The sequence below is a fragment of the Molothrus ater genome, chromosome 1 (assembly GCF_012460135.2).
Source record: "Molothrus ater isolate BHLD 08-10-18 breed brown headed cowbird chromosome 1, BPBGC_Mater_1.1, whole genome shotgun sequence".
Taxonomy (NCBI): domain Eukaryota; kingdom Metazoa; phylum Chordata; class Aves; order Passeriformes; family Icteridae; genus Molothrus; species Molothrus ater.
Window position 1 is genome coordinate 40,178,794 of NC_050478.2, and position 21,748 is coordinate 40,200,541.

A 21,748-nucleotide genomic window follows, 5' to 3' on the forward strand; every position below is an offset into this window, starting at 1 on the left:
AAACACAATGGAAAACAGACTTATGAGAGTCTTAACCTGGTGTTCCCTTCTTTCAGAAGTATCTACAACTACATAAAAGTGAAAGTTGCTATGGAATGAGAGGAATTACACAACTCCTGTCATCTTCAGATGCTCTCCTGAGACTCTTTACGGAACTTCATGTGATTCATATGCTTTAGAAGAGGAAGTATGAAACAAAGTCTAGGTATATAATCTAAAACTAACTACTCATCTGTCAAACAATAACAAAAGGGCATCTCACCAGTATGCTCACACCAGGAAAGAAAGCCTACAGATCAGAGAAAATACCTACTGTGTTTCTTAAAGGTCCATTTTTTAAAAATAATAAAAAATATAAAACAAATTCATAAAAGACCTCAACCTGCACAAAGAAACACAAACCTATGTTACAAATTTTTAAATATATTTTCCCAGGTTTAACTAATGTATCGAGACTTAACTGCATTGTAAAACTGAAATTGCATAGAACTTCTCACAATGAAAAATGTTAGGGCTCAGGGTAGGGCTCCGTCCTGACTAACAGAAAAAGATGCAGTAAAGTGTCTGTCAGTACAGTGCAGCTTCTTTCTGAGATCACTGGTAAAACACAGCCGCTTGTTACAGGTTCTCAGAAGGAAACCTGCCACCCTCCCTCTCCTGTTATGAGTAACAAACAGTATTACCTACTGGGTACTGCTGGCTCCTGGAAACAAGACAGCACACTTGTATACCAAGCACTGCTAAGCCACATGCTTCAAAATGGCGCCTAAAATTAACTTGAAACAAATTCACACAATCTCTTAAGGCATCCTAGTTGCAACTCAAGTGTCTGCTACCCAGAGTGCTGGTTACATGGAATTAAGCAATTACTTTGGTTATGTATTAAGATTATCACTAAATTCAATTACCAAAAATAAAATTATAAATCAAAACATTACATTTACAAAGATGTACTGAATGCTCTTGCTCGGTAAGTCAGAAAAATGGGAAGGGAATACCAACTTCATGAGCGAATTTCAAGGATTTCAAAACAAGAAAACATTTCAAGTGCTGCTAAAGTTTTTAAGGCCAAAACACCTTGTCCTTCAGGCATATGTTGGTCAACCCTAAGTCTAATATGATTCCTGAGAAGGCATTCCACTGTGTGGTACCTGTAGCAAGAGATACCAGGAAAATTATGTAGAACTAATTCTAAATTCATTTAGGAGCAAGCAGACATATATAATGTATATATATGTGCATGTATCTATATATTTAAATATATCTATATGTATGAAAGTCTTCAAAATTCCCTGTCTCCAAAATGACCATGTGATTAGTGAGGACACTTAGCACAGTAGGTCAAACAACATGTACAGCATTTATTTCTGCTCACCTCTTATAAAGGTGAAAAAATTACCAGATGTGCAACAACCAACTGCACTACTGGCATCATGTTAACGTCAGCCAAAATATGATTAATAATTATGGTACTAAAGTGCACAAATAACTCCTAAAATGTTCTGGCAGATATTTACAATTCATCTGTAGAAACAAAGACAGAGAACACATTAAGGGATTAGAACATAAAGGCAAGTTCTGGGCCTCAGCCTAAAGTACAAACTAAGGAGCTCCTACTCATCCACTTTTGTAAGTGGCATTTGTAGGACCAGCTCCTCTCAACCAGACCAAGAGAAGTGCAGCAAGCATGCACATACCTGTTTCTTCAACACAGTATTTTCAAGAACATAGACATCACCAAAACCACCTCAAGTTATAGATCAAAATTTAGGAATAAAGTATTTTTAAAAATTTTTGCTGCAACCTGCTATCTCATCAAGTGTGTCTGCTCTCATGTCCAACATGACCGTCCCATTAAGAATACAGCTCCGCAGTTCAAAGAGACTGTGCAGAGACAGAGTCGCTACGTAAGGCTTGCTCCATCGATCACCGCCGTCTTCAACATCCTCTTCGAACTTCAGCCACCTGAAATGCGTTCACAGGTACACATTTATATTTCTCCTGGGAAGGAAATTTGGCAAGCAATCCCACTCTTCCATGTGGCTTAGGCATGACATAGAACAGAAAATCCCATGAAATCATACCAGCTTTCATTTTCTCAGGCAGCCCAACTGATTAATGTTTTTATCAGGCCTTAATAACCGCACTCAACTGTTTCAGTTTTTACCCATACTGTTTCTTAGGGTATTGAGCAATACCTGTCTATTCACATGTTCTCATGAAGAATATAGCTGACTGCCTTATTACCTGATCTGTGTCTTGTTTTCATTAGTCTTTTGGGATTAGAAAGCTGTCTGAAACATACCATACAGCATGTACAAGTCTCCTAAGGCTGCTAAGTCAGACATTTAAGAACCAGGCAATATTAACACGTGAAACTATAAACTGATCTGGATTCCCACTCACAGGCACTGTGCAAATTGAGTTTCTACAAAAGTTAACATGCAACAAGGTACCTGGAAGTACTGAATGCAGAAGAATTCCTCACAATGCATAGGTAGAAAGAAGCAACTAATCGGCATCCCTGTAATGTTCAGGCATACAATTTGCCAAAAACTAATCAAATACTACCCAAGAAAAAAAAATAATACCCAATTTTTTTATGTTTGAGGAAAAAATGATACTAATATATTGGCTATGATATACTAAAGAGATTTCTGAGATTGCAAATACCACACTAGGTGGACAAAAACCCATATTTATAACTTGGCATACTCCTACCTTTCAAAATGTTTGGTATGATCATTTTTAGGGAAGAGAACACAGCACCAGAAAGACTGAGGGTCTCTTGAAAACAATATTGATTCTTTCAGAGTTTGAAAAGAAGAACTAAAGTTTTGGGTTGCTGTGCATGAATTGAGTAAACAACTCCTACAGATAGTGATGGTTCTAAGCCAAACCTGGTTTGCAATTCTTTGAAATAAAGTTACTATAAAATATACCTTGAAACAATCTACTCCAAACATACCTAGCAGTTTCTCTCCATTCATATTCTTCTCCATCCCTGAAGCAAAGTTCATCCATTTCAGTGAAGAGATCATGAGGAATGTGTTCATCATCATCTTCAGTACCCAAGATAAACTGCACTCGTTGGGATGGTGTGTCTTGAAGAAAAGGAGAAACTAAATAATTAGAAGAATTCATACTTCTATGAAATCAGAAACATTACATAGCACTAAAATCTCCTGCCCTCAGCTAGAAATATGCAGGACAACATCCTCTTTAAGAGGGAAGAGGAACAAAAGAAACATATACGTGTCTTTAAAAGAAGGCTCTCTAAAAACTTTGCACTGTTTCTGAAAACAAAACATCTGGAAATCCATGTTTATGAAAATTAATCAATTGGTTTTGGCTCTTCTACAGATTGCCAATATGAAAAGTAACATCACCAGCAAATTTTGTTTCAAAAAACCTAGAAATTAATATACCAAAACACTAGAAACCATGTTTTCATTTTGAGAACAAAATAATTAATACCATCATGACACAAGACAATGAAGAAGAAAAAGTTAAAACAAAACAGGCTGATGGAAACAAACAGCCTTACTTACAGATCAGCTGCCCAAGCAATAGCTCAAGATGGTCATCAGTGAGTAGCCAGGCACTGACTGTTAGAGCAGCAGATTTTTCTGTGGTCTGTTGCTATTTATGCAGGATACAATTTTTCATTGCATGTTTAGAGCAGTATGTATAAATTAGCATAGGAAAGTAGAAAACTATGTAGCTGAAGTGTCCAGAAAATATTTTAACTTCTCATAGTATAATGCCTAGTGGAACAGCTCAATAACTAGCTAGAAAACTAAACTATCCTTATTGATCACATAAGTACTAGATTTCAATTAATATGAACAAAACTTTTTAAAAAACACTAATTAAACCACATGATTCTAGAGATACTTTTATACATATATTTATACAAAGATTTTGTTTCAACTCAAGTGAATTTTCATACTGCAAGGGTTCAAAAAATGTACTAATTGCAATGTTATCTCAAGGAAGGCCAGAAATAGAAAATCCAGGTAAATCTCAATTTTAATTTTTTTTTTTAATTTTCTCAGATTTAAAAAATTTAACTTTGTTCACTGAAACATCACTCTTACAGCTATTATACATGAATATACAACTGTAGGCTTCTACTGTAGTAGGAAGATGGCCTTTTAGATTTAAAGGTTAAGATCTGAATTACTAACAAAGTTAATTCCACACTGAGATTTACTTTAGCATTTTTGTTCTGGTATATACCACCATCTAGTAGCATCATTCTGAAATGTGTTCTTGAATTAAACAACATTCATTATTAGTTAAGATCTATAGCAGATTGTTTCCATCCCAAAACCAACACACCCCAGAATCTGGTCAAACCCTGTGCTTCTGTGCATACAGAAGCAACCAGAACAGAAAAAGTGAATTTCTGTCAACTTAATATCACTTATTTCTTCAAAACCTGTATAGCAAGACTCTACAAACATGATGTCCATTGTAATAATTTGTATTTGGGAGGGGAGGCCTTGAAGATGGTTGAAACCAAGAACCATAGGAGAATGGTAAAAGACTTGTCAGAGCTTTTCCATTTGCAAAATCTTTTGTTTCAGGTACTGGCCCCATGCAGAACATGCTGCCAGTCATTGAAAGGTAATAGTGAACAGCATGGTGTCCACACTTAAATTTTTGCACCATAATCTGCTCGTTCATGGCACTTTAGGAATTAAAGTGGACTTAGGATGTCGAAGAAAAACTGCTAAGCATACTGCCAAATATTTTCATTTCAGAGAATGATATGACAAAATTGTCCTCTCTTGAGGATAATGGGGGGAGGGGGCAGGTCAGTTCATGATCCAAACCAAAAACTTATGAGGCAGTGCAATTCCTTTACTAACAGACAGCAAGAAGGCTGAAGTAAATATTTAAATAAAATAAGATCATTGATCAAATTACCATGGCAAATGCTGCTTTTCACAGCTACATGCTTAGTTTCAAAAATCAGAGGAAGAAGCATACACGACTACACAATCTGAAAAAAGGTGTCTAATTTAAATAACACAGATTTTCATGCTACAGGAGAGCATTACAAAGCTCTAGTCTAACCTATTCAGTGCAGGCTGCTGAACATTCATGCAGGCAGCTGGACCAAGTCCAACAGCTTCTGACTTAGATAAAACACAACCACAAAATCCTTGTTTGATTGTACACAAAAAGACGTTAATTACACCAAGAATAAAAGAAATAGCACAAAACAAACGACATTTGAGAACAGAGTAGCTACTACACGTTTATTTTCAGGAGACATGAAGAACATGCACAACAAACTTCTTACCATATGATGGAGATTCTCGGCCATCCTCTCTATCATTATCTTTTTCTCTTTTTCTTCTGTGGTGCCTGTGCCCACGATGCCTATGCCTTCGACGGCCTGGCTTGCCAAGTGGGACGTGAACTCCGATATACACAGCTCTGTGGCCTTTTCAAGGAAGTTTAAAAGGACACAAATAAACAAAAAATTACCTACTACCCAAATTGAGTATCTAAAGACAAGGGGTTTAAGAAATAGTAATCCAAAAGCACTAGACAAAAATTACCTTTAGTGAACTAACATGACCGTGTCCTTTCTGTCCTTCCAGGTGTCAAGGAACTAGTGCTAGACTCATTTCTCTGATAAATTAGGTCATGTTCTTATTCAGTTTAAGAATTTGGTTGTGAAACAAATAATACTGAAGTTCAAGCTTGACCTGTAACACTGAAAGAAGCTACTTTATATACATGAGGCCAAGGCAGAGAAATTACATTTTTGTCCTCTTTTTTTGCAGGGATTCATATCAGGACAGTTGTAAGAATGGCAAAATAATCTCCTGGTTCAGCTTATTAACTTCATCAAGAAATTACCCCTTCATTCAGAGTCTGCAAGTAGTCTTCTGTCCTTGAAAGAGCTGCCAGTATTTTCTCAAATAGCACATAACACTTCAAGGTGAAACTGATGTTGAATTACAGCATTAACTTAGTATAAGGAACTTCTATTCTGAAATGTATATCAACACTTCAAATAACTTCCAGAGATGTTGGGGTGGGTTTTTTTCCTACTCTAGAATGCTTTAATAAATTTAGGAGCACATCCTCAAATTAATGAACACTGCTCTTTAAGACATGTCCTTTCAACATCTTGCTTTTCCTTTGACCTTTGACATCAAGACAATACTAGCATCAACATCTTAGCAAAAGATATCAATCAAGTGACTGTTACGAACATATTACTACCATGTCTCTTGTAATGAAGATAGCATATACAATAGGCTTTTCATTGCTATTTAAACAAACAATTGCAGGAAGAGACAAATTAACTACAACACTAAATACTCTGCTTCTTGGTGTTGAAGAGCTATTACAGAAGACTGACATTAACCAAAGGAAAAGGAAGTGGTCTTCCAGCTCTTAGACAGATGCAAATTCAGCAAATTTACATTATGAAGGCAAGCCCTAGAAATTGTGACTACACCTACACACATATGTATGTATGTACCTAGGACACACGAAGACGTTTAAGATTCCTGGTGATTATAGAGCTTTAAAGAAACAAAAAGTGGTAAGATGTCAAGCTTATTTCCCCAAAAAAAGAATCTCTAAGGCCAAAAAGATACTGCTTTAGAGAAGTTTTGTGTATTTTTACAGTGCTGACTAAAAATACAAGCAAAAACCATTATTCACACAAGTAAGTTCAACATTTAATTAATTGGTCAAAGATTCCTTTTCACATAACAGGATCCAATTCTTGACACACTTCCAACACAAGTTTAATTAGAGCTGACTGACTGGCACTATGACCAAATCTGAAACTAAGCATATTAAAAGCTATTTGTTTCCATGTAAGAGTGGAAAAGAGATTAATTTCTGGAAGCACTCATCAGTCCTATTTATAGAGAGAGACTTGTCTTTTTGTGAGTTTCTTCCAACAATACCCAGCCCCTGCCTGGCAGACCCACCCCTGCCCTCCATGACTGCTATGCACAATGCAATTCCCAGAGAAATTAATGCCAAAGCGACGCGTATAAATCACTGCACTTGGTGTATATATATATGTAATATGATCAGGGGGCATCATTAACAATGGTCATGTTGCTGACACCATCATGAAACAATAACCTTATGCATAGGGAAAGCAAAAGTATGAGGTTCAAAAATAACTGCATTACTCACCACATTCCACTCAAAGCTGCAACTGAGTGAGCCATCGCTCACTGCAAGTCCTGTTACTGTGCCTGTTAGGGTTTCTGTTTTATTTTATATGTTCAATTAGCAGGTATCAAACTACAGTTTATATATACACTCCAACTGTTCTATTTGTTGCCGAAGTGCTGGATTTTTTTGCAGGAACTGTTTCTTCCTAAGAGAAACTCTAGCACACTTCTAGTAATCAAGCATTTTATGTAATTAACAAACACATTTTAAGCATGTGCTTTGATCACGGCACTAAAGAAAACAAAACAAAACAAAACAAAAAAACAACCTTGAAGGAGCTGACTGACACTGTTCAGGACTTTACTCCCTGAGAAATAAGGACTTCCACATTTCGGTCTTTCACTGTTCCCAGAAATAAGAGACAAAAATCCCTCACATATTTTCCAAGGATCTCCATCTTAAACAATATACCTTGCTATTGCAAAAACTGGCATTTGTATTAGTGTGACCATTTCCATAGACAAAGATCAGGTTGCTGCATGAAGGAGAGGTGGAAATAAGTCTATCTCGTTTACCTAATTGCACTGAGACAGAACTTGTTTTTTCCAGTAGAAAAGTTTGGAGGAGAGCAGATATGCTGCAAAGACACAAGTAAAAGCTATGGAAAACTGAGCTGAAATAAGCAACAAACAGAAGGTGTTTTTAAACAGCCTGGGTCCACAGCAAATGGCTTTTACTATCACAGAAACCACAGAATCATGTCCAGGTGCCTCATAGCTGCCTCAAGCACACAAAGTAGGCAACCTGGATGGTCAGTCCACAACCTACAACATTTGATATTGCTGTTCCACTCCAAAAAGAAAGATTTAAAGGAAGCACCTTCCTGCCACCTGAACAAATGAGGGTTTCACAGAGACAGGGAACAGTCTAGCCATGGCTTATGATCCTGCCCTTCAGCCCACACTGCCCAGAAGTGACTACTGTGAGACTATTTCCTCACGTATACATGGTCTTGCAGGCAAATGTACATCAAGACTACCTTCCCCAAAGCACTTCTGTATATGCAAAGTGTTCAGACATCTGCAATGGTATTTTGGGACTAATATGAAATGCCAATGAGCAAATGATTGTCAGCATTTATAAAGTAAAATGGATCACAATACAATGTAATTCCATCAGAGTAACTTTAAAAAATACCTGGTGTTGACAAAAAGCCTCTGAAATATTTTTCAGAGCAAGCAGTGAGGGTGGCAGTACAACAGACCAACTGTGAAAAATTTACCTACAGCAAACAGAAGCTTATGAGTGCACCTGAGTGTTCCTTAGGAAAAAGGACCTTCATTCTGATGTCACAGTCATAAATAAAGATATTTCAACTACTGTCTAGAAAATCTGGAACTACTGCTGTTGAGTATACTGTCATGATTACCCAAAAACTGCTTACAGACATATTCAACTCCAAAGTGGGACAAAACTACATAATAAAAATTGGACAAGCTTAACTTTGATTCTAACTCAACAAAGCAAAGCATTGAGAAGCCTTCTAAAAATAAGATAGCTGCACTGAGTAGGTCTGTGTTTCCTTAAGTTTCATTATTCAGATAGGAGTAATAATGTTTGCAGATAGACAGATAGAGATTTACTTATAAATATAATTTACAAGGAAAAGCAAAGTAAAACAAAGACATGGCCATTTTTCCATTTTTTTTTTCCTTCATTCCCAGTGAATTGGACTAAAAAAGTTATTTTTCAGATTTCATATTTTTCAGAAAATTTTGGTTTGGCCAAAAAACCAAACCTCAACAAAATTAAAAAGCAGACCTCCGAGAAAGGCAATTAATATAAAATTAATATATCATCTGTGAAAGCACTGGAAATAAATTTAACTCTAAAAAGGTTGGGATTCAAGTTTCTAGCATGGGGGTGTTATTTTTACAAGGGACACAACCTTTACTTGAATATTGTGTTTAGAAGTTCAAAAGGTACATCATGTGACCTTCAAAGCTTTATTCACGTAAATGTCTGTAGCACAGTACCACTTTCAAACAAAGCTTCTTACAGAATTACTATAAACCAATAATCAATAGAATTAGTAGACTGCCCAATACTAAATTTAGTAATACAAAGCTCAAGAGATGATTGCTCATTTTAATCCAACATGACTTTATCCAAGCTTAGCTGTTCAAATCCACTGAGAGTATTTACTACTTAAGGCCCTTATCAATATGAAACAAACTTAAGTGTTAGGATCTTGAAACGTGTCTCCATCACATGGTTGATCTGCAATCACATGGTTGGTCTCACTCCAAAAGTCACTTTGGGTGAAGTCCTATAACATTTACAGAAAAGAAAATGCTCTACATTTCCTGATTTCTCCCCAGAGCTCCCATGAAAGTGGAAGATTTTCATAATAGAAGATTTCTGAAGTCTGAGAGAGATCAACAAAAATGCCCTGATATCACTAGGTCTTCTCTTTTCACACAGAACCTTCTCTTTTCTTTGGCTAGATGCCTTTAAAGCTTCATAGAAAGAAGGACATTGTTCTCCATCTTAACAAGAAAAAGTAAAGAAAACCAAGTTTGTATCTATGTGGATTCTGAAACCCTGTTACGTAGAAATTTGAACTAAGAGTGATCATGTATTAATGATGGATGTAAGGACCATCTGCAGGTGAGCTCCCTGGTCCAACCTTGCTCAAAGTACAGCCAACTTCAAAGCTGAAGCCATGGTTTTGATCAGTTTCGTTAGGATGATAGCCATCCTTTTAGTAATTTTAAGGATATATGTTCTACAGCCTATCTAGGCAACCTATACCAACCTACAGCAACACACTACCTGAAAAAAAAAATCCTAATATCCAACTATCACTTCAATATAGCATCTTATGTGTGATCACTCTCATCCTTTCACAACGTACCATTGTGACCCTATCTTCCCAACTGAAGACTAGAGTTTTGTGACAAGAATTACTGTTTCTACAGAAAATCTTTAAATAATAATCTGAAGATGGAAAATCTATTTTATACAGAAGCCTTTTTTAATCAAATAATGTCACAATCTATCTCATTCTAGCATGGAGCATTCCAGTATGGAAAAACTGGAGTATCTGCAAGAGAGACCCTAATCCATTCCTTAAGATCATAAAACAGGGAAGAAATCCAGCTGTTTGATGTCTTAAATCACATCTCCAAATGCATTACCCTAGTAGGAAATATCTGGAACACAGCATCTCATTCCTTGGTATTAATTTCCCTTCCATCACTGAGAGTACTTGTATGCACAAAAATAAGCTCAATGCAATCTATGAGCACAACTTCTTGTGACCTTTTCTGAAACAAGACTGCTCTGAAGGTAGAAGCACAAAAATGGGGGGAAAGGAGAGGGATGAAAGAAGTAAGAGTAAGAACAAAAGTGTCTTTTTTTGCCGTTAAAAATTTCAGAGCCCATAGGACTTCTCCAAATATTCTTGGTTCTGGTAAAACTTAAGGAACAAGAACAATGCCTCCAACACACACACACACCCCTTGTTTATTTATAATGAAAAATCACTCAAGTCACTAATTCACAAAAAATACTTCCACTATGCTAATTTTCTAATTAAAAATAATGTTCTATTTCTGAAGGATGCAATTAAATGCAGAAATTAGTATTGATAGTGAAGTTCCTGTCATAAGAAAGAAACTAAATATTTCAGAACAAACAGCATTTTTCACTTATTTCATAAACTTCTCATGCACGTTCCCAAGAAAGAGTCAAATTATTTTCTACAGAATTAAATGTATCAAAATTGAATATAAAATAATTTAACATAATGTTGGTCTTCCACACATCGACTGGCTACTAAGAAGTCCTTTAATTACCAAGGATTCTTCTTGTTAAAGGAACTATTTAACTAAAGCTATCTCTTGCTCTCAGAATTAAACATTTGAGATAAAATTTTCTAACCAAACCTATAGAAAGAAGTAAAGAAAATTCTTTCACGGGATAACTGCATGCCATGACTGGAACCCAAAGGTTTCTCCACAGTACAGCATATTTTAGAATCCAGTACACAACCTGGGCTGTACCTGGGCTTTGAAATCTCCTGCTGCTCCTAGGAATTCAGTCTCTCTGAGAATACACTCCTTATACTTGAACTGATAAAACTGAGAAGCACAATCCCAAACCGTAGTTAGCACAGGGTAAAGCGCTGAGGAAGAGTGTTTTCTCACTACATAACACACATTGGCATGTTATGCTGACAAAACCAGTAAATGTCAGATTTCTCATTACACACAGAAGTGATTTTTTTTCTGACTTAAAGCCAAATAAGTTCATAGGGGCAGTCAGAGATAAAAATTCACTGAATGCTTCTATTAGACACAATCAACAATATTCAGGAAGGGTTTATATTAGATAAGCAGGTAGAAACAGTAATAGGAAAAGCTTAGTGCTGGGTGGTAGTGCCACACAGGGATTCTGGCACAGACCTGTGGCTCCCTGCCAGCAGCCATGTCCCTTGCCAGGGAAAGGAGCCAGCCCTTGGTGCTGATGGGAGGGAGGACAAGCCATCCCTGCTCTGCACAGCCGAGCCAGAGCAGAGCTGGGCCCCACGCTTTATCCCAGCTGAGGATCCTCAGTGCAGCCTGTCTCTGCAGCAGAGCTCAGGAAAAAGGATACACATATAAGGTAATTTCAAAGAGTTGTTTCTGTTGGAGGAGAGAAAACCTAGAAATAAGCAATTCAAGTGGAAGTCCCATTAACATTCAAGACTAGCCCTTTGTCTACTGAACACAACATAAAACCACAGAATGGTTTGGGTGGAAATGGATCTTAAAGATCATCAGTTCCCATCTCCCTGGTAAAGACATAAGGCTTCCACATTCTAACACTGTTCTTGTAAAGTATTTCATAAGAAACTTCTGAAATGAAAATTTTCTGACTTCATCAATGGGTCACAAATATATTGTCATAACAAATTTGATCACACCCCTCTTTTTACAAGCGTGTAAATGGATTGGTTTGCAAATGCATCTACTGGTATTTACAGAAGGAATCTTGCTTCACAGAAGGGTTACTCATTCCTGAGGAAACCTCAAACTCTCTCCTTTTTTTATTTATTTTGTAAATTAGAAAAGGTAAATTTAAAAGCTTAAAGTGCTATGAAACACTAAGTTTCAGTGAACTGCAAATAAAGAAATCATCCATTCAGAAATAGTTCTAATATCCAACAAGGCACAAGTTTAGTCAATTTTTGGAACAACTGGTTTTTAAGGGATTGAAAAAAGGTAAAGGTTATGAAAAGTCATCAAGAACTAATAGGTTGTAGAATCAAGCAGTCTCTTCTGCCTCCTCTCAAAAATTTTATATTTGAGTGATCTGGGACTATCGAGTTTACTGCAAGTTTTAAGTTTTGGTTCATGCTGTTTGGTAGAACTTCAGTTTTATGACCATATTACTTAAATAATAATTTTATGTGTGTTTCAGATTATAAAACTATTATAGTTTCCAGTTTGCTGTCTTTTTATAAAATTTCTAATGCAATCAGAACAAAAACATTACATATTGTTCTCTTAAATAAAAGAAGTTAGGGAAAAAGTCATTAGGACACAGTTGATGTCAAACACTTTTAAAAAGCTTCAAATTGTGAAACACTTGTACAGCAAGTCTTCTACTTAGATACAGAATATTCACCTAAGGGGAGAAAAAATACAGGATTATTTGATTGCTTGTCCTTGTCAACTAAGATTAAGTGAAAACCAGGGTTCTTTTCTTAAATAAAAATTAAGGCTCATCAAGGTATAAGAGATAATAAGGTCACTTAAAATGTAAACATTACTTACACCTGCCACGGGATAATGTGAGAGTAGATAGCTATTAAACCATCTTAACTCTTGAAAGCTGGTGCTTGGATTTATGCCACAGAAAACTAGTCTACCAAGACACACATTCCTGACCTCAAGATTGTTTCTGGAATTAAACCTCTGTAATGTGTAAACTGCTTCTGTAGGCCCACTAAGAGTAACAGAATGTATCCCTTCTTCCCTTACACTGTATCTAGTAAATGTATCCTCAAATCAAGGTTGAAAAGTAGCTACACAGTTTAAAAGATGCATCCTTGTAGTATCAAGCCAGCCCAAGTTAAAAAAGTTTTCCTTAAACATCATTTAACAGAAAATACACTTTACAAGACCACATTAAACACCTCTGCCATTAATATTCATGCCTTACTTCCAGCTCCTGGGTGACTTTGTTATTACTCTCATTCACTGCAGCTCAAAGAGCCTGGCATCAAGTTAAGAACATTAGGTGCTCTTAAAAAAGGTTATTTTAAGATGTTATTCCCTTTTCTAGCTCTTCTGTAAACTGACATTTGTTAATTCAAAATAAGGCCTTACAGCCTCAGTAAAGTGCAGTATCTTTATTTAGTACACACACAGTCTGCCCACAATTGCAGTTTACCATCTCTAACCATTCCTCTTTTATGGGAAGAGTGTTACGAAACCAGCAGCCTGTGCCTAACCTTTCTAACCTAAACACTGTCACTCCAGACAGGTACCACACTCTGCCAGCCACCATAAATAGAATGCAGGGCTTGAGAAGCTCCAAGTTCAAGATCTATTTTCTCCTTTAGCATTTGTTTCTCTTTCCATTAACATTTCATCAGAAAATTTCCAGAACATACAAGAAACTGACAACACTAAGACACCTTTCCTTTAGTATTAAGAGCAAAATTATGCCCTCTGCTGTATCAAACCTATTAACATTAGTTTGTACATGCTTCAAGGAGGTTAAGTATCATCTGTCCATATGGGCTCTAAAAAGTATTGTCCTTCACACCAGAGCTGAACTCAACGCACTGCTTGCTGACTCTCCTTGAAAATACATCGATGCATACTTGTGTAAAGGTTCAAAATTCCTACTACTCCTTTACAAGTCACCAGAAACACATATGGAAAGACTAGACTGAAATAGGTTAAAGTCTTAAAACACTTCCAATGTCCAATGCTTTAGTAGAGGGCTTCCCAAGCTTACAAGAAAATATTTGTGTCAAAAATGAAAAATAAGGCTAGTTGGAATTGTTTTACTGCTTGCAGCCAACAATCCCATTTCTCTCCTTGTAGGATTTTGATACCAGAATTAAAAACAAAACCTAAACTTTCCACAGACCTACTTTTATCATAATAGCTTATAAATAATAAACTCTTAAACAGAGCTATAAGTTCACATAATTTTATCCTCTAGACACCTTGAGTTTGAAGAATCTCTGAGAAGGTGACTATATGAGTTGAACAATCACACTTACATACCTTTTCTCTTCATAAAGGAAAGAAAAAACATTTTGTTCTTACTTTGGAATAGTTTTCACTTTGATAAAAGTCAAACTATATGGTGCCCCTCCCTTGTTCCATTCTATCAATAAAAATTTAATTCTTACAAACATACAAGATACTAAAAATATATGCGAACACCAAAAATAATGCCTATTTATGTGAGAAAATGTGTACCTATATACAGCTTCACAGATGTGATAATACTACTGGAAAACTTTTTTTTTTTTTTTTTTTTGTCACATACTTCTTACTAGAAGTATGTGTCTTACTAGTTATTTGTTAAACCTCTGTATAGCCAGCCCCCTCTTGCATTGAGATACCAACACTGGCCACTCCAAAATGAGTGAGGGAGTGAAAGAAAAGATGAGGTGCATGGATAAGAGCAAAGTGAGGAGAGTGAGATCTCAACTCCTCCCTTCAAAAGCACTTACGTTGACTCAATTGTTCATTGGACAGCAGTCTACATTTTACCTTAATTTACTCTTTGGCTATGGGTAAGACAGGGGTATTTTCCATAGCAGTCGTCCAAGTGCTTAAATTGCCTCAGGCAACCTGAGCCTCTGCCTTCCCACCCAGTATCTTGGTTAACTGCAGTGCTGTACAAGCTGAAGCACTCCTACAAGAAAGTGCTCTGAAAGAGACTGGGGAAGAGATCTGGCTGCACATTCCCATGTCATTCCTTGGGGTCGAGGTATTACAGCTGCTAAAGCTCCTGCCTCCAACACCACTCCAGCTGGATGCCTGCTTCCCCTTAACCCTTGCCTCCCTGCAAAACATACACACACACTTTTCCTGGGTCATCTCCTGAGAAATGCAAGATAAAGAAATTAAGGAGGAGACACCTTAAATCTCCACTGAAGATTCAACTGCAGAAACAGCCAAGGCAGTGGTTTCCCTACAGTAGAACCCCATCTAAACCAGCATCATCACAGCCTCCACTGCTGCATCTCTCAGCCCCACATCCATGCTTCCTTCCTCTGCTCAGCTCTGGCACACATCCATCAGTGTGGCATTTTGTGCTCAATAGCTGCGATCTTGACCATCTTCCTTTGCCAGACTGGTAAATTTTCCAATGGCTTAACAGACCTAGCTGGGATTGTGGTTTGGTCAGGCCAACAGAAGTGTTAGCACAAGACAGAAAACAGTAACAGAATGAAGGGGACAGATCAAGAGTATGACTGCAGCAGCAAACAACTTCAATCACTTTAAACTGTCTCCTCTTATACCACAGGGTGAGAAAAATGTCACAGCAACCTAAATCAACCTTTCTTAGCCAGAAACTGCTGCCATTATGGTTTTACAGTGTGCTGAAGCAGTGCAAGAGTCAGTACAACTCAGTGAATCTACTGCCTTCTAGCATTCTGCAAATGTAGAAGAGTATTCCATGTGAAAGGTAAATAATGAAGACTTTAACACTGGATCCCCCCCTAGTTTTTTCCTTGTTCATTAAGGAGCATCCATGAATCCTCATCCCAAACTAATTTGTTTTCAAGTAAGAAAAAAAGTAACATCTTAGATGAAATACCTAATTTTACATTCTGCTACATGAAACTAAATCATTGCTATTTTATTGCTAAATGTGGGATCCCGAGTCAAATAATGAAGACTACGGTAATGCTTTACTGAGAGCAGACTGTGGAATATACAGTTTACTATGGAACCAGAAGGACAGTTACATGTCTGTTCAGACTCTCAGTATTTGAAGTGCATGACCACAATCACAAGGACACTTAACTTTCAGAAAAGAAAACAAACATCTCCCTCATGACCCCTGTTTCCTGACTTTTAATTCTGCAGAACGTGACATCATTCATGCTGGAAAATTACTTACCGACAGGAATTATTTTTTCAAACCTAAGTCTAAGAAGCAAGCTTTCCTTGGAAAGCTTCAGTAATTTTGGGGTTTTTTTTTGGTGACAGATTAGAACAGTGGATATTTACCAGCATGCACAGAGACAAAACAGGGCATGTCACCTCTGCCTTTCACTGGTTTTACCCCAGAATTTCATGATAGCCATAAAATTTCGATTCCTTTTAGCAAGGAAAATTCATCTTTTATCCCTAAGCAAAAAATACATGTTAATCAAACACAAAACCACCACAAACTTACTCTCTAGTTCTTCCTTCTCAAAATTTGTATTGATAGTAGAGCTGATTTTGCCCATATCCACAACAGCTTCTTCATCATGACCCTGAAGAAACAAGACACAAGTTTAAGTTACAACTAAATAGAACTACTTTTTTCCTAAATTCCGAAATATATTCATGTCATCACTGAAAACCTATCTATCCAATTTTTCAAGAAAACATTACCCTGCATTGAAGAAAAAGACAGTAAATCAACAGACAGGCTAAATACCATAAAATTTCCTTCTGCAATGCTCTGGGATTTCATTACAATCAGGACACTTGTTTCAAAAGTGCAATATTCTTTTAGCTTTTTATTCAACAGCAATCAATCTACTTCCATGAAATAACTGATAAATTTATAAAAAGATACAGAAGTAAATACTGAGAGATCTCAAGCTCTTCTCTTTAGTGGGCAATTCCTGTGTGAGATTTTCCAGCACAAATAAGAAGCTTTTTTGAACAAAGGCGTAGCAAAAAATCCTAAGGTATTTCCTAGACCCACAGCTCTGGAAATATCAAAATAATTGCTTCATTCAGGTTTCAACAGCCAGCTTGTTAACCTAATTCCATTTTTTTTTTTTTTTTACCCACAAAGTTAAAAAGCAGCAGTTTCCAGCAGACCCTTGGGGTTCCATTACTACTGAAACCACACTCATAACATGAAATATTTGAAATAGATACAGGCTTATCTCTGAACACATCCTCTAATCACAGTTAGCACATCACTAAAGCACCTTAAAACTGCCTTTTGCTCAGTCTTCACAAAAATAAAGTAACTGAATAGTAGAAATCTCAAGTCCATCTGAGACTTGACATCAAAACAACATTAGAGTTGCCTTTCTCCATGTGTTTGCATTCCTTAGAATAAAGTCCACTTTTCACAGCTCACAAATTACAGCCTCCTGACAGAGCTGGTTCTCCAAAAGAACAACTGCCTAAGGGCAGTTTAACATCCAAATACAAGGGCAAGGCTAGCTGCTAAAGATTACTGTGTGCTTGATCTTTCTGCTCCCTTGGGCACACACTTTTTCCTTAAGTCAGACCTAACCATCATGAAATAATATTAAAAGCGCTTAAGAAATGGTGTGGTTTCTTTGTTGTTTGGGGGTTTTTTTAGCTTTTTTATAACAACTTGATTCGTTTTCCATTAGATCAGCTCACCAAAGTGACTCTCTTGTGGCCATTGACAGCCAGATCCACCACAAGTTTATCTGTTTGATCACTGCTTCTAGCAGCAGTTACATTGATCTGATGCTTTACATTTCAATCCACGGAGGATCTGTGATAATGGGTTCATGAGGGAAAAACAGAAGCCTAAATCAGGAGTCTTACAGGAACTGGGAACCCTAACAGTGTTGACATTCAACTAAACTTTGGTCTTAGAATTATGCAATTACTTTATACATAGAACAAGTTTGTCACTTCACAGGAAAAGTGGCAAGGATGAAAAACATTCCTGTGTGTAACAGGTACAAGCTAAAAAACACTGTATCAACTCCCACTCACAAAAAGAATTTTTTGAACACAGAACTCCTTGATCTTAACAAAAAATATCTTTATTATAATATATTGTGTGCATATACACAAAACAAATTTAAGTAGTTAAATGCTGAGGAAAGAAGATTAAAGAAAATGAAGAGGACAAGCCCCACATGCTGGGAAAAAATTCTGATGAGGTTCAAAAAAAGGTTAGACACAGCTAGACCACAAAAAACTAAAAGCAGCTGGCACTATGTAAATAATTAAAAACATAAGAGGGAAGAGTAGCACATGGCAGAAGAAACCTCTGAAAACTAAATATAAGTCAATTCTGAGCTGTGTCCCTGAAAATAGGGTTTTCAAGAAAGGCGTTACACAGTAACCTAACTTTGTCACTACTGCTGCATTGTAGTGACAGTAGTTTTGGAAACAGGGTAGAAAAAACCTTGTACACTCCACATTGCTACAATTTTAAAAATTGAGGCAATGTCTGTTGGAGAAAGACCATGAAAATGTTCCAAGGACCTGTTAATAAAAAAGTGGTAGAAATTTTTCAAGTGTCATGGTAATAAGATGGGAGGGGAGTATGGGGGGAAATAGTATATTCCTGTCTCCTACACTGTAGTACACTCCTGTTCACAGAAACAGATACACACAGTATGCACATTACCACAAAACTCCAAGTAGAGATGGAAGCAGACAGAAGAATTACAAATTCTCTGAACCACCTTAGGTGGTTTTTTATATCTGAGTAGGAAAAAAAAAAACCCTAGTAATAGGAAAACCGCTATCAAAATCTGTTCCCCAATTAGCTTCATGGTTACAGCCACAGACTCCTGAAAAATCCTGTACCTAAATAAACACACCCATCCCCAGCAGTCCTTTTAGGACACTTGAAATCTTGCCAAACACACAGTTTTTTGAGCAACAAAGGAAGAAAGAGTTTTTCTCCAGATGATACAAACAACTGCATACCAGTAGAAAACTGCATACACACTGTGAAAAATAAACACATAGAAGAAATTTTCATCTCCCAATAACATTTTGAAAGTGGATTTGCTGTGTGTCCTATATCACATTATTAATTTTTATCACCCTTTCCTTCAGTAAAAGAGATTCTCTGCCAAACTCATACATACAGAAGCAGTCTTCAAAAACCACATCACGTGAAAGTAACATGTCTTTTAAGATTAGATTACAGGAAGGCATGTGTGCCCCTGCAAACCGTTCTATCACTATCTCAAAGTACTCAACATATGCAAAGACTCTTCCAAGAATAAACCATTAACAACCACAAATATCATACATGAAGGAAGCATATCATTTACAGCCTTTGTTCAGAAAAACACAAAGCATCATTTTAAGATATCTGTTTTGTGATGCCAAGAGCAAATCCCAGTATGAGATATTTTTGCCTTAGGTCAGGTAAAAAAATCAAAAATATTCAAGTACATTATAGAGTAATTCCAAACTACAACCTTTTCCTGGTTAAAAATAAAGTCTGTAGGGCATAGCTTTCCAGTAATTTTAGATGATCTATCATGTCAGTTGAAGGCACTGAAGGGAGGGAAAATTTTACAGCTGCCGTTTCAGTTCTCTTGTCTACTTTCTGAACTTTTTACATAAACAAAGAACAGCGGGATTGTGGAAAATTTGTCAACTTCCCTGTTTTAGGCAGAGAACGACTTGGAGCTTAAAGTAAATATTCCTGGGCAGTTTACCATTCACTGCATGTGAAACTTTACAAGGACAATCCCACAGATGCCCAAATACAGCTGATGTAGACAAGCCAAAGTAAAATTCAAGACTAATTTAGAATGTATGTAACTTTCATTTTCAGTCAAAAGACAGAACAATTGAGAAGGCGGGGAAAAACCAACATAAGCAGCAACCAAGGTGCCCTAGGGAGAGATTAAGCTTTCACCTTTGCTTTGCACTTTTTTTTTTTAAAGGAGAAGGTAATTTATAAAAACAGAACAAAAAAAAGTCTAGCACATTGTATTAAGATACACTACACTGTATTATGATACACTAAGTGTACTTTTTCCTAACAGATTTCTGGATACTCATAAACATACTGCAGAAACAACCTCCAGTAAAACCTTCATATTCAGCTAGAGGTGCCTGCATATATTAGAATGTGTCTTCTCTGCCTTCTAACGCTCCTCAGCATGAAAAAGAAATCCCTTTTCAACTGCTATAGATCAGACAAGACTTTCAAATACTCAGTGCTCCAGCAGACTCCCAGTAGGATTCCTCTTGCCACCTCTGGTTTTCAAATGTCTTCTCTCGGTCTGTGAGAAAAGAGTAATTCCCCCTTGCAGAAAACCAAGCACCAGAAATTGTTAACACTACTAATTTACCTTCTCAAACATTTATTGTCATTTACTACAGTACACTTTTGGTATCTATAACGCCACATGTTTTTAAAACTAGTACTGAAAAAAGAGTCAATCCTAAATTGCATGAATTTGTATGGAAAGCCCTGAGTTGGGAAGAACTGACAACCTCCAGCAGTATGTGGTAGCCACAGTCTCAAGGACTAGCACGAATATGACGCAGGGAGTATTAAATCCAAAGGCAAGTTTCCACTGTCATCTCTGCAAGCACTTCTCACCATGCAACTCACTTAACCTTGTGCAGTCACACAGATTTCAAATGGGCATGCTGCCAAAGTGCATTACTGAAAAACCACTTCCAAGACAGACAACTTGCTAGAAGCACATTTTTAAGGTACTTGAAATAGAATCTAATCAAATCATTCTGGTGATAGACAGTGATCATAAATAGCTGATACAGCTAACTGTAAACCTTTAAAATCTATGAGCAATACAGTAACCATGTTAAGAATAATTTGAGATCAACATTTAAGACCATTACTTAGCTAAGTCAATGTTTATGTGCTCCATTTACATTTCCTCAGACCGAAGTTCTTTCCCAGCAGAGTTAGAGAGTGACCTGCAGCACCAGAAGGGACTATATTAGTGCTCATGGAAGTAAGTAAGTAGGGCTTAAGAGAGGGCATAAACAAACAAAAAAAACCTCCAAACACCATTACCCTTCCCCCCCCCCAAAAAATTACATTACAACTTCCATGCTACAAAGAAGCTTTACTGCAGCATTAATTGAAGTGGATGCAAATAAAAAAGAAAAAACAAAGCCAAAACCACAATACAAAATGCAACCAACAAAAACTAACACCAACTCAGGATGGGGAGGAAGAAGCGTACTCATATCAACGTTTTTCTTCTATATATGTCCCTGGCCAACAGTTTAACACTTCTTATATTAATAGTTTTCTAATATAACTGCCTATGCTGTCCCAGTGATCCTACATACTGCTTTGTGACTGTAACTGTCCCAATCTCTCTGTCTTGAAGATAAAGCAAACAGTTTCCTCCTCCTTCCCACAAGAACCCATGGATACATCTCTACTTCTGTAAGCACAAGAGATCTGGCAGACAGGATTTTCCCCTTAGGCTGGAACGTGGCACCAACAAATCATTCCTCTCAAAATGATTTTTGATTTTTGATTTTTTCCTCTCAGGAGCAAACCCTGCCTACAGACCCCACTGGCAAACCTTTGTAGCACGCTGCTGTGGATTTACCAAGATCAGCAGCATATGAGCACTTGTGCACAGTGCATTTTGCCTGTCACG

At 36.9% G+C, this 21,748-nt stretch overlaps 1 protein-coding gene across 1 annotated transcript in view; it reads right to left on the reverse strand.

The window, feature by feature from the left end:
• The window catches only part of SLC4A7 (solute carrier family 4 member 7), a 93,706-nt gene that overhangs the window by 41,274 nt on the left and 30,684 nt on the right, over positions 1-21,748 (reverse strand). Inside the window, exons 2-5 of the mRNA XM_054514448.1 lie at positions 16,591-16,672; positions 5,315-5,458; positions 2,969-3,104; positions 1,805-1,965 (exon numbers count right to left, since the gene is read on the reverse strand). Of these exons, the coding sequence (XP_054370423.1) occupies positions 1,805-1,965; positions 2,969-3,104; positions 5,315-5,458; positions 16,591-16,672 (523 nt within the window). The remainder of the gene's footprint in view (positions 1-1,804; positions 1,966-2,968; positions 3,105-5,314; positions 5,459-16,590; positions 16,673-21,748) is intronic.